The 17,239-nt window shown below is 40.4% G+C and overlaps 1 protein-coding gene across 1 annotated transcript in view; it reads right to left on the minus strand.

The window, feature by feature from the left end:
- Positions 1-17,239, minus strand: part of tmem131 (transmembrane protein 131) — a 47,566-nt gene that overhangs the window by 17,358 nt on the left and 12,969 nt on the right. The window contains exons 5-23 of the mRNA XM_080734688.1: positions 13,015-13,135; positions 10,547-10,663; positions 10,308-10,430; positions 9,668-9,748; positions 9,429-9,579; positions 8,346-8,402; positions 8,187-8,248; positions 7,988-8,096; positions 6,809-6,917; positions 6,053-6,206; positions 5,765-5,935; positions 5,393-5,503; positions 4,953-5,087; positions 4,231-4,335; positions 4,042-4,128; positions 1,340-1,492; positions 595-670; positions 358-472; positions 59-197 (exon numbers count right to left, since the gene is read on the minus strand). Of these exons, the coding sequence (XP_080590814.1) occupies positions 59-197; positions 358-472; positions 595-670; positions 1,340-1,492; positions 4,042-4,128; positions 4,231-4,335; positions 4,953-5,087; positions 5,393-5,503; positions 5,765-5,935; positions 6,053-6,206; positions 6,809-6,917; positions 7,988-8,096; positions 8,187-8,248; positions 8,346-8,402; positions 9,429-9,579; positions 9,668-9,748; positions 10,308-10,430; positions 10,547-10,663; positions 13,015-13,135 (2,176 nt within the window). The remainder of the gene's footprint in view (positions 1-58; positions 198-357; positions 473-594; positions 671-1,339; positions 1,493-4,041; positions 4,129-4,230; positions 4,336-4,952; positions 5,088-5,392; positions 5,504-5,764; positions 5,936-6,052; positions 6,207-6,808; positions 6,918-7,987; positions 8,097-8,186; positions 8,249-8,345; positions 8,403-9,428; positions 9,580-9,667; positions 9,749-10,307; positions 10,431-10,546; positions 10,664-13,014; positions 13,136-17,239) is intronic.

Consider the following 17,239-nt stretch of genomic DNA (forward strand, 5'->3'; position numbering starts at 1 on the left):
GTGTGTGTGTGTGTGTGTGTGTGTGCGCATGAATAAGGGGCAGACTGTTTCTACTCACAGAGGAGCTGTTTGTGTTGGTTAAGGGGAACATAATTCGTTGTGAAGACTTCACCAGTGACGGCCAAGTCAGCTGCGCCTTCACTTTAGCCTGCACATTTTTTTGAAGGTCTGTGTTGACTTCAAAGATGGCTTCCATTCTATGGTATAAATAGAGAGAATCCCATGATGTTTTTTCTTTTTTAAATAGAACACCACTTGTGGAAGAAGAAGGGGAAAAGATGTAAAAGAAAGGCAAGCGACTGTAAAATGCGATAAAGCGTGCACACAGACAGTCTCCTTGGGCGTCACATGACTCACTCATGGCCAGAGCGCTCTTTTAGCTCCTGCCATCGTCTGAGGAGTTTCTGGTGCAGATCGACATCAGCATCCCAGATATCCTCCTGCAACACCAGACCATGGGGCTTGGACTCCACTGAGAAAGGGGCAAAAGTAAAAAATAAATAAAAAAATAAGCAAAACTGGTTGTTGGTCGTTTGCAGGGACTGGAATGTCTGTCTCAATATCTAGTCTAGTCTAGTCAGGTGGAACACTTACGTTTAAGGACAAACGGCAATCCCACATAGCAGTGGTCACCACACTGCAAGCTGGCATCAAAATAAATATTTGCTACCTGTACGACAGAAATGCGATGGTCATAAGTAATCAATTTATACATTTTTGTTTGTCAGAGACAGTCTTAACCCATTTAGGCCTAGAATTATTGAATGCTTTAACCAGTGAAAAATAGCAGATATACAAGCTCACAGCGCGGCACCGAGTGCCGCGCTGCGAACTTGTAGATCTGCTATTTTTGAAAAAGTCGTGAAAATGTGTGCAAATATTTGAATTTATGTATTTTTAAAGCGAACGTTTGTAACTCAAATTTTGCTTCTGGGGGTCCCTGGAACTAGATATTTTGAGATGGGGGTCCGAGGCCAAATACATATCATTTTGGGGGTCCTTGACATGAAAAGGTTTGAGAACCACTGACATAGTGGTCTCTCAAGAACAGACTAACCGAGCTCCAGTTAAGCGGAAAAGTACCTTTTCTTTGACGATGGCTATAGCCAGATTGCTGACATAGAAACATAAGTTTTTCAAAAAAATCTTAGAAGGATTCAAAAGACACTTATAGAATCGTGTCCAAATTCTAATTTTCACGATTTAAAAAAAATAGCAGATATACAAGCTCGCAACGCGGCACTCGGTGCCGCGCTGTGAGCTTGTATATCTGCTATTTTTCGATAGTTAAAGCATAAAATAATGATACACAATAATGTCTGGGGGGGAGGGTGCACACCTTGGTTTTACGTCTGGGCTCCAGCTCGTCCTTGTTGTTGCGGAGTCGCTTATAGTAGAAGCGCACATCTTCGGTCAGAGAGCGGATCTGCTGGAGCCTGACTCTCTGTGTGAAAGAGCTCTGTACACTGAAGCTCTGGTGAACAATCTTCCCCTGAGGACAGAGAACACACAGGCGGGCGCGTCAAAGGTACACATGTCTGTTAACGTGTCCACAGGGCACAGGACAGGGAAGGGCCTGTGTAGGAGAATGTTGGGTTGCCTCAGATTACATCTAACCATCTGCAATAGCTGCTGGTGCCCGACACAAGTGTGAAAACACGCTTATCAAAACAGAAAGAAATGAGTGGATCCTTCACCACTTTCAGCCTGGCTTCCCTATTTTGGGCATGTCAATATAGGCGAAACATTTAAAAGGTTTTTAAATGTCCACAAATAGCTAAAACAGACGCTCTGCAAGCTCACAATGCCTCACGACGCAACATGTTGTGAGCTTGTAGAAGGCTATTTTCACTATTCATTGTGCAACCACGTTTATAGCTTTTAGGGCTAAATTTTAGGTAGAGTTGACGTTAGTTCACAAAGGGCAATTTGTTTTACAGAAAGCTGTCCAACCCAATACATATAACCAGTAAGACGCCTAAGGGCGAAATCTGTCTTGGCCATATATGGATGCTGTCGTCTGACATCATACATATAATCGATCCCTTTTATGATGGAGATTCCTGCTCGGAGTATCTGACATCACTGTGATGTCACCTGTGATGTCACAGTGATGTGTCAGGAAAACCACCGTGTCAGGCGTTATAGACAGACAGACACGATATACGGTCAAGCTGTGACGGTTCACCTACGGTCGCAATAATGCATCACATACAACACATTATGACACAAGATCCATATCACCTACACCGTTTCAATAAGTCATATAATAAAATAACCCATGATGACATCTGGGGTAGTGGATTCTTTAAAAAACAAGAGCAGATGGAACAAATGACAATATGCATCTATCTTTTAGTAACATTTTTGGGAACACCAATTCTTCAACCTAATGGAGGCATCTGGATTCTGGAACACCAAATGCAAATGTTTAATGGTCCATAACAATAGCATATCGTCATTGTCGGGTGAAAACCTTGTATGTCCAAAACCGTTTGTTTTGTATGTATTGTTTAAAAAATGATTTAAACTAGTGAAAACAGCTGATCTACAAGCACACAACGCCTCGCACCGCGAGGCGTTGTGTGCTTGTAGATCTTCTGTTTTCACTACTTTTGTGCGACAGCCTTGTATGATGAAGCAGGGCTTTGCTTTGCGAAAAAAATTACAAATTTGAAACTTGGAGATACGAGGTTTCTCCCCGACAGTGACGATATGCACTTTTTAGATAACCCTCACTTCATTGACACTTGGACAATTTTCTCCAAACCAAAACGCTAAACCAGAAAATCCTATTAAAAGAAAAAAACTAAGCCAATAAAAGAAGAATAAAACATTTTCATGAATGTCTACACTTCACAACTTTCTTAAAAAGACTATTGATTTGCCTTTTTGCCAGACCCAGGGGGTCGGCCTACAAAAGGCTTTGTCGGTCTGTCGGTCGGTCCCTCTTTTCCTCAGTGTGCCTGTGTTTGCCTCTGACTGCTCATCTGCCCCTCCCTTCCCTTGCTCGGCTGATTGCCTTGAGTGCCGTCACCTGTACAGGACCAGCTGAGTTGAGTTGGCTGACGAGCTGCTGACACTATAAATTCCTCAGCCCATCTACAAGCTCAGAAACATTTCCAGCTGCTCAGCCTATTCACGATATTCCTGGCCATTCTATGGAGGCTGCCATTTTCCTTTTACAGAGGGCGCTGGAGCATTTTTAAACATCTTTTCACTTCCTCCCAAGTCGAAGAACAAGAGATCCCAAGGAAGTGACAGGGAATTGTCTGTTGCCAGATATTGCCAGAGACAAGCGGCCAGGTCTATGAATAATAAGCCCAATAGAATTAACTAGGTTCAGTTTTACTACTTTACATTTACATTTGAAAATAGCAGATCAGCAAGCTCACAATGTGTCACATTGTGACACATTGTGAGCTTGTATATTTGCTATTTAAAAAATATAGAGGAAAGAAAAAACGAAAATAATTTGAATATTTTTGAAACATTTTAACAACACAAATCTGTGTGGCGGTCCCTGGCACCACATATTTTCAGATGGGGGTCTCCGACTGGACAAATCTGTTAATCTGGGGTCCTTGATATGAAAAGATTTGGGAACCACTGGTTTAAAAAATATTAGAAAGTAGCCTAAGCCCAATAAACAACGACACCAATTGCTTATTATAAGCAGACATGGCAACACCGGTTCATTCAGAGCCAAGAGCCCAGAGCGCCTCTACTGACACTTTAATGCAAGGACACAGGAAACCAAATTATGTTTTTTATTTTCTTTCAGGATATGAACAGGAAGCCGGGGGCGGGGCCAGGAATATCGTGAATACAATCCTGTGTGTTCATGTGTTAGGAGAGAGGCCAGACTAAGATTGATCCACCCCCCCCCCCCTTCCTTGCATTCTGGTTTTCATTGCGGGTCTGGCAGAACCAGGTGACCTGGTCTAGTTACATGTAGCATCTGGTATTGGCATCAACGTTAAAAATGTAGTGTTTCACTCTTTTCCCAAAGTACAGTGGCTTTCATAAACAGTTACTTACCGGAAATGACGGTGGTAGAATAATGGATTTGGGAGAGCTGTTTAATGTTCCCACAGCTATCAGAGCTTTCACTGGGATGGTTAATATCTGAGGGGGCGAAGGCATAGTCACAGTCAGAAAAAAGGTGAACTGAATGAAGAACAACATTCCATATTCACAGAGTGAACGCCACAGGCCGACCTACAGTACCTCATAGTCTGTGGTGAGGTGAACGGCTGCGTCATATGTGCCCTCCAGTGCCTTGGCCACCAGAGTCACTCTGAATGCTGCGTAGTAGCCAGAGGCTAATATTACCTAAGCAAAACAGATGTATGCGTTAGGTTGCTCCAGAGTGACCTTTCCCATACATTTCTAGGGACACTCCTTAATTTTTGCTATAGAGCATAGACAGGGATCTTTCAGTATTTCTGTTGTTTTCATCAGTGATTAGTTTTGATCAAATGCAGTGGTATCAGAAAAAGAACATTAATTAAGTCATACTGTGTCAGTGTAACATTCATTTTAGTGGGCTTTCTGGTCTGTGTATGGTCTGCATGTTAGAACTGTGATTCCCAGAATCCTGCTTAACAAAACCATGCTGTAGGGTCAAACACCAATGCTGTCAGAATGAAACATGTATTAACTTTAAAATATAAATACATTACCAGTACATTGCCTATGTCATTGTGGCAACAAAAAATTAAGTTGAGAGAAGTCAAAAACACAATTAGATGTGGAATGGTTATTGTGAAAAATATACCAATGAAATATATACAGTATACATTAAAAAAAATGGCTTCACATCGTTTCTTTAAGTTTGAAATAGCGGAAATGGCTCAGAACGCGTCGCATTGTGAGCTTGCGATGGTCTATTTTCATCTGTATACAATAGGGCTTGTTGTAGATACTGGTTTGTTTAAATGAGCTCTTACTGTTTTATGATGGGTGGCTGTACTGTTGTGCAGTTCTCGGAGGCGACTCAGAGCCGCTGTCCTATTGCCTTTCTCGGTTTTGAGGAGCTCCATGGACAAACTGTCTCCTGTCACCAGCCATGACTTGATCTCCAGCTGAAAGGCAGGAAGAGATAAGCCTATAGTCACACCCAGGATGTTTTTCTAGACTGTACAGAGTCATAAAAAATATCTTCTCACACATATTGATTGCATGTGGAACGATTCAAGATCCTATAGGTTAGTACCAGCAACGTGATACTTGGTAAGTTATATCCTCTGAGTCCTCAAAGTATAAAACAGGGCTTAACAGTGGTTATGGTAAGGTTTCATTCATTTCTGTGCGACACGTTTTAGTGACCAAAATCTCTTCCAATTGTCAACTGACAGCAGTTAGCATGCATGAAGTGCTGCATCCTCACCTCTATGGGATTACTGTTGATCACCACTAATGTGATGCTGCTGGTGTCTGTGGCACTGCGCACCCCAAAGTCCAGCATGTTCTCCCTCAGACTGGGGGACAGGACCAGGGGCTATTCAAAGCAGGAACAAACATCAGACACAAGCATTAAAATGTTCAATGTTCATGTAGACAGACATCTTAGACAAACAAATTAACATCCTGACATTTCCTAAAAATCTATTTGTGAAATACAAATAAATTTCCAAAAGAAATGAAGTGGATAACCTACAAAATAGCATCATAATGCACTACCTAGAGAGTAAGGGAAAGGCTTTAACGCATTATTCTGTCTATGCATGTACATTTTCAGACATGATGTCCCAGTGCTAACCTCTAAGAAGCCTGTGTAAGCCCGGACTGGCAGGTGGAACTTTGAGGCGTTTGTGATGAGCAGGATATTGCTGTCGATGTGAATGGAGGGCCGAACCGGCCGGAAGAGGAGGGAGAAGATGTATCGCGACTCGTGTGGTGGTATGAGGATGGGGGCACTGAAGTTCTGCACCTGAAACCAAATCACACCAGTGTAAAACTTGACATCTATACGTACGTTCAGACAGTAGGACAAGAGGGTCTGTGTCAGCTTGACCATATGAACCCCATGCTGGGGCGCAGCACTCACGTTAAACATGGTTTTGGCCTCTTCGGGCAGTGAGACATTGTGGATTCTAATAGCAAAGTTGAAGGTGTTGGTGAGGAAGATGGGTCTCTCCACAGGGTCTACGGGACTGTCTCTGATGTGGAACAGCGTGGCTGTGTGGTCGAAGCCCAGGTAGCTAACATGAGGAGAGAGAGACCATATCAATGTCAAGCACTATGAAGCAGAGATGTGAAATACTGCATTCATAACTGAAGTCTCTCCGTTGAGCGGTGTCCAGTTTGTGGTACTAAACCCCATTAGTGAGTCCACAATGGGTTCCATTTGCAGATTTGCTTTTTATTACCATATGGTTATCGACCTCTGTAGAAAATAAGGTCTGTGGTTATCGGAAGCCTAAGAGTTTCAAATTTTGTTCTATGACATAATTTACATCCGTAAATATTACAACCCACCAGCCTAGGAGTCACAGCACACACAGTGCAGGGAAATACTGTATGACCATAGGTTCCTAACAATTAATAATTTAACTGTAAATTTAGAAGACGTTGTTAGAAGAAATTGCACAAAAGTATGTTTATTTCTGGAGGTTTTCTTGTTGGAAAGAGAATGTGTGAATGTCATAAACCTTTGATAAAGAGCTTATTTTCATAATTTAAGCAAACCCCATGGCATAGGTAAAATGCTATGGTAGATCCTATAAAAAAGACGTCATCCCTGTAGAACTCTGTTCTACCAGTCCCTATACTGTTGTTATTAATATTAAACATGTATACATACCCTTCTAAAACCTCTGCTTGATAGGGGATTTCAAGTTTAGAGTAACTTTTTTCTTTTGCTTTTACTGTTATTTTTCCAGAAAACTGATATGGTCTTCTTGCTTTTGAAGCTGAAACAAGAAGAGAGAAGAGATCAGATACACAGCATGGAACCCCAAGAGATCTACAAGAAGAAACACATTAACCGTAACGTCTTTATTCTGGGCATGTCATAATAGGTGATAGCGAAAATAGTCGATCTATGTACAAGCTCATAACGCATCGTAACACAACATGTTGTAAGCTTGTAGGTCAGCAAAGAATTTTGGTGTAGGGAAAAAAAAACGAGACCACCAATTTTGGACCCCTGGGGGCAGTGGGGGGACCCTGGTCATCCAAGTATGGCACACAGTTGGTGAATAATGTGATGCTGGTTTTAGATATGAGGGCCCATTTGGACTTTTGTGGGGGAAAAAACTAACACTACACTTGAGATTAACGTTTTGCAAGTATAGCCAGTGTGACTCTGGTTTGTGTTTGAGTCAGGTATGCCATTGAAAAGCAATTGCTCCAACTGTTGTCAAAAATCAAGCAGACAGATTAAATTGTGCAAACAATAAAAGTTTATAAAATGGCAAAAAGATTTAGTCAGGATGAATCATGTTATTATGTAAACATTCAGAGTTAGGCAACACTTCTCAAGTAGAATACTGCCAACTGAGAATAATATTTGAACTAACATATCATCTAGAAATCATTGCCAGCTATCACAATGGTAGTTGACAAGGAAGGAAGCAAGCTATTTCCCAGCTCCGAGTAGTCACTGCTAAATTTAGGAATGGATTAGCATTTATTGTCCCAGAGGTCACTCAGTAAGATATCTGGTAGTGTTTCATGTTGAATTCAAGTGTCCAGTGTCCAGCATAGGGCAATGGCACTTTGTGATTGCATGTCTCACAATATGCAATATAATGAACAGGCTAGTCTTTAAGTGGACGGGAAGCAACCCAGATGAGATCAAACTCAGTAACATCAATAGTATTTGAGAATATCCCTTGTCTAATGTTATTTCTAGCAACAAGACATATTCTAAGGGTTTTTATCTCATGGTTAAGTACTACTTAATCGTTGTTATTATTATTAGTAGTATTAGTATTACAACAATAACAAACAACACTGAAAGGCTTGATGAACAACTTACCATCAAAACTAATACTTGCAACTTTGGTATATCTACTTTCTCCAGCTTTTAGCGTTATCGCCTTAAAATCTATCGTGACCGCTTCATTTGATGGGGTCGTCCGTACACTCTGGAAAGCATACACAAAAACTCTGGTTTATTCACTGGTCAGCAGTTGAACATATGAACTGAAGAAGCACCGGGACGGCGGGACACTCACTGTGATGGGAACGTCTTTTGCTCCTGAGTTTAAAAGATGTAAATTTAACTGCTTCGGTCGATCTGGTTATAAACAGAAAGAGAGACAAAGTTAATCAAGAATATTTTCAGCTCATGACTCATTATCCAAATTGCCATAAGTCATTGTTGTATTCCATACCTTGTGACCGTAGCGTTCCAAAGTCGAGCATCTCTGTTGATGAATATATACCAGGTGCTGTATAGAGAGAGCAAGTAGACAAAACAAGAACAGTTACGTTTTATATTCAGAAGCAAGTTTTATATTCAGAAGCAAATATATAAACAGAAGTGAATTACTAGACACGTTGACCAAGAACAAATCTATCTATAATAAAATCTCAAGAAGCGTTCATTCCATCGACTTCACACTGCATCGCTGAGGACCCAAGGACATGCAGTGTAGATTGTGTGACGGCATCTGAATATGCGCTTCTTCAGAACCGTCCCATTCTGAAACTATCACACATCATCTCACAAACCTTTCATCAAATTGCCTTCACAATTCACGGATTTATGGACCAAAGCAAGCAAGTCTATTGTCAAGTGTGAAGTTGATCGAATGCTCGGTACTCCAGAACCAGCCCGCTCCAATCAGCCTAACGTTCTTAACAGCAGCCATGCCCGACATGGGCATTGCATTACTAATAATACATAAACAGTGTTATTTTTGACAGCAGTTTTAGTTTTAGTCATTAGTCATTTAGTCTTTTTAATAAAATGTCATTTAGTTTTAGTCATAATTTAGTCACCTGAAAAGTTTTAGTTTTAGTCTGATTTTAGTCGACTAAATATCATAAGATTTTAGGCGACTAAATCTACAGTTGATTTAGTCAACTGAAATGTATTTTGGCAGGCCTTGATAGCATCGTAATGACTGATTTTACACTTGGTTGTGTGCTGAAAATAGCAGATCTACAAGCTCACAACGAGTTAGCTGCGATGCGTTGTGAGATTGTATTTTCAACACACACCACCTGAGAGCAACCAAACATAAAATGACTCTCTTCTCCACTAGTCCCTCCCTAACGTTTTAGTCTAGTTTTTATTTTGTTGACGAAATTGTCAATATATTTAGTCTTAGTTTTAGTCATCACAGCTTAGTTTTTATTTTGTTTTCGTCAGTGAAAAAAAAAACGCAGCATTTTTAACACTACATAAATGAATGAAGGTGATTTTGTTTTACACTCAGGATTCTATAGTGTAGTAGGATGAGGAGACACACCTGAAGTGACCTCCACTTCCACAGGGAGGATGATGAACTGGTCCTCATCGGGGGCACTGGTTTTAATCCTGATGAAAGCCGTGTGGTTGTCTACATCTCTGGATGAGAAGCTGGCTCTCATCACCCCCTTTGTCTCAAACGGGGGGATTTCCTGCAAAGGCAAAAATCAGCAGGGCTTGAACCGACTCAATTCTCACTGCTGTGCCATGAAGTGGATGTATGTGTAAGCTGGAACTAACCCATAGGTTGCCAGTGCCTCCTTGTTGACCTGTGGGCAGCTCTAGATGTAAATCCCCACCACTGGAATACATCTCCACAACCTGAGGGTAATATATATATTTTTAAAACATATCGTTGCTGTCGGGTTGAAACCTTGCATGTCCAAAACCAACGCTTTTCAGGAAATGGAAAGAATTGTGTTTTACAATTACAAATGTTCCAATGGATCCAGTGTAGTTATTATTATTTAGTAATCGGGATCTTGTTAATACTTATTATACTTATTTATTTATTGGTTAAATAGTATTTAATATTATCAATAAAAAATATTTATAAAAGGCAAAAATATAGGCAAAAGGGAAAAATATAATATAATATAATATTTTAAAACATTTTTAAATAGCAAAATATCAGGAAACCACAATAGCAGCTCTACACGCTCAAGCACACTCATGATGCCTGTACAACATGGGCTATTTTCACTACTTTTGTGCAACACTGTCATACAACAGAGTATTAAAAGAAAATGAAATATTGAGATATAAAGTTTATGCCTAACAGCAACGATATTAAACATTCCTCTGACGTGAATCTGTTTTTCACAGAATTTAATCAAGTGAGCTCAAGGTTGACGATGGCGTGCTGTGGATGGAGGTTTACCTGCAGAGGTTCACTGTGCGGGTTGTGGATGTTTATTAACGGGGAGAAGCTGCTGTTTACTGGGACCCTGGCCCCGATGAAGGGCCGTAGTCTGTAAGGGTTCGGGATGCCAACCCCAAAAACCTGCAGGGCAGAGATGGGAACACGGTATTAGCGCCACAGTCACGTTTAGCTGGCACTAAACATTTAACACAAGACCGGAGTCTCATATCAGAGAGAGATAATGTTTTGGCATCTACCTGGTATGTAAACAGTCCATGATGCGATGTATTAATAAATAATGTATTTTCTACATTCCCCACTACGCGGGCGAGAAACACAACATCAAATGACGTGTTTCCCCCAGGTGGAATTATCTGTTGGAAGAAAAGAGGCGAAAATACAAAGTGTTGGTACAACATCATACCAGACAGAAGGAATTGTCTTTTTTTTATACATCTGAGACATAAATGACAAATAGCACCCTGGGTAGCATAGTCAGCTTAAAGTGAATACATACTATAGCTTAAAATTTGTATTGCCATTGCACATTATGCTACAAAATGTGCTGTGCAAGTCCTAAAAACAGATACAATCAAAAGCCACTACAGTACATTGTAGCAAACTGCACAAAAACAGTATTGCATGTGTTATGCCGAATCATGTAACAAATGCAATTGCATCACATAATAAAAAGCCACTTTATACGCGAGGCTCTGTAAGGCTTCCAACACTCGTATAGGCTCATGAATAATTCAACTCTTGTAATGCAACACACCACACTACACTACATATATGCAACAGCAGGATCTGCCAGGCCTGAGAGCAAGTGTGTTTCAAGTGATCACTATGATTTAAGACATCGGCCTATTTTTAACAGACGTGTAATAAACTGGCAGGAAATCCAAACTTGGAGCGCTCCTTAAGCGAGCAAGCCGAGTGGGAGGTCACGGTGCAGACAGGGAAGCTACTAGGGATGGGCCGATACGTGATATTATTGTTTACCGTGATATAGGGGTGGGCGATATTTTCCTATGATATTTTCCTAAGCTGTATCACGATACATGTTTTTATCACAAATCTTTTTCATGCTGGTTTTTATAGTTATTTTTCAAGTTACTTGACAAAAACTAGACTATCTGGGTTCCTTTTGGGAGGACTAAATTGACCCTTATAAGTATGTAACTCTAACAGTATACAAATGAAACCAAATGGACCCTTACGGGTCCATTTGGTTTCATTTGTATACTGTCAGAGTTAAGTGGAGACCTTGAGATTTTCAAGTTTGAGAACTGATGATTTAGACCAAAATGCAGGTTTAAATTGAATTCTGCAATGAATCTCTGTATTAACGATTAAACAGGATTTTTTACAAGGCTCCCTCAATTGTATCACGATATATACGATATCTCTGAAAAGGCATATCGTGGAGACATTGTATCGTCTCAATGATAATTATCACCATATCGTCCACCCCCATCGTGATATCGTCCTCCGTCATGCACTGGGATCAATTCACCTTTTATTTGCCGAGCTGCATATCCGGTACCACTTAAACCCTCTATAATTGGTAAAAGGTACTTATAATATAAGTACTTGATACAAGTCTTTTTTTTTCACTCTCTATCAAATGTCTTTGCCAAAGAATAGCCGATCTACAAGCTCAAACACGACAAGTTGTGATCTGCAATTTTTTGGCAAATGTTGATTATCGCGATAATATCGTAAATCGTGATTTCTTTTGTCACAATAATCGCGATATGACATTTTCATATCGTCCCATCCCTAGAATACATCATGGATGAACTAAGGCCAGGCCAACCCTCCTCCTAGAAGCTCAGGCTGTCCGCTCTGTCCGTCGGGAACAGGTGTTATGAGTTGAATTTATTACAGTCACAAGAACAGCTCAAGTGTGTTTTTACCAAGCCCCCAGAACGGCTGGTAAACATTGAAGCGGCCACCCTACTGGCCAAAGCTGGAATTTCAGGCGGGGTGAAACACATGCACGAGCATAAGAGCGCGCCGCTGTGGTCTACAATAGGGTTCAATGGACGTTGACGTCGTTCGTGACGTCATTACGTCTCGGCGTCAAACATTTTGGCCTCTAGGTAGAGGCCAATTTCCCCCAGAATGCACCTGGATTAGCTACTTCCGCATGCTTCAAAACGCCACTGAGCACTTGCATTGAAGTGGCATTGAAGTAGCAGTTTTTAACCCATTAAAACCCGGAAAAGAATCAACAAAGCTCACATGGTGTCACTTCACGCTGCAAGCTTTTACATCTGCTTTTTTGAAAGGCATTTGCAGAATCAGCCTCAGGTCTTGGCAAAATGACAATTTGGTAGAGGTCTGGGGTGTACCTTGACATGAGGCAACTCCTAATATTGGTGCCTTTTCTTCAATAGTTTCAATTCAAAACAGCCTCACCATTGACATTGCATGGTGAGAAACGGTCTAAATGTCACTCTTTTAGCACACAAACGCAATCAAAGTGAATTCTGACAATGTTTCACATTAAAAAATGTAAAATAAAAATGTAGTGTTACATTTCTTTAAAATAAAATGTCAACTTCCTGCAGATTCGAAGATCGGAATATGGAAAATCACTTGGAAGTTGACATTTTTTCAATCGACAAAATTATAATCAAAATGCAGTTTAGGTTTTGTAAGGTTGCACATATCAGAAGTGAATCAGTGTTAATTGGTGTGTTTATTGAGAGCTACTTACCCCATTCTGGAAAAAGGATGCGTGAAAATGTGACGTTGTTGCTGATATTGATATCAAACTAATTTCTTCTGTGCTAGGATTATGTAAATAAACTTTCTCCATTTTTGGCATTCCAACAGGCCTGTAGAGGAAGAAATGAAAAATAATCAATTCGACAAACTGTAGTGTACACTTATGAAATGATAACTTAAAAACTGAGATATGGGATTTGATAGGAATCTAAAGGAAGAAAGGTATGCCAGTATGCCAAAATAAATAAAGATAGGCTCACAGTACATATCAGTCTTACTCATAAAGCCGGGTTGACCACTTTCAACCTGGGGTCCCTATTGTAGTCATATCATTATACACAAAACGTGTCAAAATAGTATTTTTTAGGGAAATGGGGAGAATGCAAATGAGACAAAAACGTCTTAAGCTGACCAAACAAACTGCCCTCGGTTCACAGAGAACGAAAGATATCCGTTCCAAGGTCACAAACGTTTCCCTGCGTTGCGTCACCTTGCATGGGAAGGTTCATTGTGTAGGTACTTTACTATTCATCAAAATCTCTCAAGGTAACGTGCTAATTCAAGCAAGTGCGTCTGATAAGGCGACTGTTTACTGAGAAAGTAGGACAGGAGCGCACAAGCAGAGACAGCTGGGTGAGTTCACATGGAGATGTGGGGTTGGGGGGGCGGGGGGGTTGTGAGTATTGATTTGAGGTCAGCAGCCCTTCTCAGTCATGAATCACTGTTAAGACTTGTCACCGTTTTAACATAATTGCCTGATTGCAATTGTTTTGAGCTAATTTAAATTAGTGTGGTTGCTATAGGCAACACACCATTGTTCTATGTCCCGAGAACTTTTATGCCAGCTAAAGCAGTGGTTCTCAACCTTTTCAGGCCGCGACCCTGAAAATAATCATATTTTAACTGGGGACCCCCCCACCCTGACGAGCAAAAAGAGCTGAGGAATTACATTTTGTATAACACGGTTCTATTGTGAAAATAGCCGATCTACATGCGCATGTAGATCTGCTATTTTCACAATTTCTGCCTCTTAATATTGGACAATTTGGCCAATGTTTAAATATTATCCATGTGTGTGTAATTAAAAAGTCCTTAAATTGTCACTGTAGAAATGTACAGATGCCCTCTATACACTTATACTGTATGTTGGTTTGTTTACTGTTGAGTGAGAAAACAATGTTGCACTTTAAGTTAATCAATTGGGGACCCCCCCAAAATAATTTGGGGACCCCCCTGGATCGACCCACAGGTTGAGAAGCACTGCTATAGGTAACACGCCCTTGTTCTATGTCCGAGAACTTTTATGCCAGCTAAAGTGAACCTGTTTTTTCATTAACCTTTTAACTGAAGTTATCTGGGTTGTAAGGCCAGATATGTTGGGACAATATAATGTCCAATCAGACAGGATTTGGTCATGCTTCACTTGACATCACAATATATAATATAAATGGTAAGACGGAATACGTTTCCCAGGTAGGGATGGGACGATGCGCGATATTATCGTTCATCGTGATAAAAAACACTCATGATAATCGTATCGTGGAGATTTAATTTATCGCGATATCGTCCTCAGTCATGCAATGGGATCAATTCACCTTTTATTTGCCGAGCTGCATATCCGGTAACACTTAAACCCTCTAGAATTGGTAAAATGTACTTATAATATACGTACTTGATACAAGTCTTTTTTTCACTCTCTATCAAATGTCTTTGCCAAAAAATAGCCAATCTACGAGCTTGTAGATCTGCATTGTTTGGCAAATGTTCGGCCCCAGGATAATGGATTTTGATTATCGCGATAATATCGTAAATCACGATTTATTTTGTCACAATAATCGTGATATGACATTTTCATATTGTCCCATCCCTAGTACTCCCTGTGGATTCCTCCTGACTTGCGTCAGTGCAACCACACTTGCAATTTCCCAGAATTGCACCTTTCTAGTTGCTATTATTTTGCGTAACTGTTAGAACCGTTTCCATTCATCTGTATGAATATGGAATCATGTGCTATCTCAGAATCCAAATAGGAATGGCCTGGCTCCAGTGCAAAGTGGATCTCCAACTTTACGTGACCAGCCTGTGATTTCAGTCATCTACTAGTCTCGCGTAGCCAGACAACTATTCCACAATCTCCGAATGCTATAGAGCAGGGTTCCCCAATTAGTTTTCTCCAAGGGCCGAATCATGTCTAGGGTACCAAGCCACAACATTGCAGGGGGCGACGGTGGTGTTCCCGCTTCAGCGACAGTTCAGATATCGTTGTTGTCGGGTGAAAATCTTGTATGTCCAAAACCGCAAATGGCCCGCGGGCCGCCTATTGGGGAACCCTGCTATAGAGTCTGGAACTTCAGCTCCTGAACGGCGAGTAATGGAAACTGGCATTTCTGTTCAAGCAAAATATATTTTAAAATGTCATTTCTGATAAGCAGCAAGCTAAATAAACATGCTTAGAAGATTTTTATTTAAATAATGATAAATGTGCGCGATGTGAGACGGAAACGGAAGTGGGGAGGAGGCTTCACTTCCGCTTTAACCGGGTGCTCATCATTCTTCTTATGTTATTCCAGACTGTATGACGGGAGCATTTCCAAACCGCAGAGTCAACAGTCTGGCCACGCGAGACCAGTCATCTACAGTATGACACATATTTATGACGCATGATGACAATTTTGACGCCATTTTAGGATTAAAGGGAAATATTTAAATTTATTATAAAACGTGAAAAGCATAAATGAATAGTCGAGGTACTTCTAAGGTCTACTGGCAAGTATGCATACAAGTTTGGCCATTGGTCGGTCCAGCGCTTTGTGGGAATAGTGCCGGACTCCCAGACACACCCACACACAGACAAACGCACACACACACACACACACACACACACACACACACACACACACACACACACACACACACACACACACACACACACACACACACACACACACACACACACACACACACACACACACACACACACACACACACACACACACACACACACACACACACACACACACACACACACACACACACAGCTAGCCTCTTGCAGTGCCACACCATAAAAACAGCCGTATGATGTTAACAGAAACGTCATATTTCCATCATCAAGCCACTTTCAACCAGGCATCCATATTTTGACGACTTAGGGCAAAATATTTAAAATCAGTTTTTTGTATTAGTATTTTGATTATTGGTATGGGTAATTTCTTGTTATATTTCAGTATTAGGCTTTGTATATAACGTAATAATATAATACACTTTATAATAGCATTTTTATTAACAGTAAAAGGGACTAGTTGTAGAAATGGCTTTTCAAAGGAGATGTAAAACTTTGACTGAGATACACTAACAACACTTTTAAGATTTTCAGTAGAAAGACACAACTTTAATATCAGGTGCAAAAAAATAATAATTTGGGCAACCGTTATTTGTCATATCTGCAGTGTGCCATTTTTGTTTACGAAGCCTAAAAAGGAAAAACATTAATTTAATTTATCCTTAAAGGAGTAGTTCACCACTTTTCAACCTGTCTTCATATAATAGGTCCTCACTAATGATAAAATATCAAAAAAAAATTCTACTCAGTCCAAGTCTCCTAGGAGAGCTGTGGGAAGTTCAGAATCCATCGTCTTGTGACATCATCCTTTTCCAAAGAAATAATAATAATCAATATTTTGGGGGAAAAAAAAGATTTTTATTATCGCGAGAACAATGGCTTCCACTTTAAAATTGCAACTTTTCAGGAATAGAAAGCCTGCAGTTTCTATAAGCTGGATTGGCAATCGATGATGTCACAAGACGATAGGTTTCTGACATGCCCACAGCCCTCCTGACAAAAAAAAAAAAAAAAAAAACTATTTTTGAGTGAGGACCAATTATATGAACATAGGTTGAAAAGTGGTGGAGTGCCCCTTTAATGTATTTTTTATCTATAATATAAAAAATAAATCAACATATGTTCCAATATTCATCTGCAAGAAACAATTAAATCACTTAAATCGTCAACTGAAACGTACGGGCTGAGCAGGCCTTTCTCAGCGATACTGAATCACTGCATGTTGTTTGCTGTTTTACTGTACGATGGCAAGGCAACACCTGAGGCTGGGTCACGCCACATGGGCGCTGCACCCATTGTCAACGTGGAATGTGATCTAGTCAATCTGTCCAGTGTACCTGGGTGTTGCCCGTGGGGTTCTAAAAATATATCTTGT

Source organism: Nannobrachium achirus (genome assembly GCF_963921795.1).
Source record: "Nannobrachium achirus genome assembly, chromosome: 1".
NCBI classification, from domain to species: Eukaryota; Metazoa; Chordata; class Actinopteri; order Myctophiformes; family Myctophidae; genus Nannobrachium; species Nannobrachium achirus.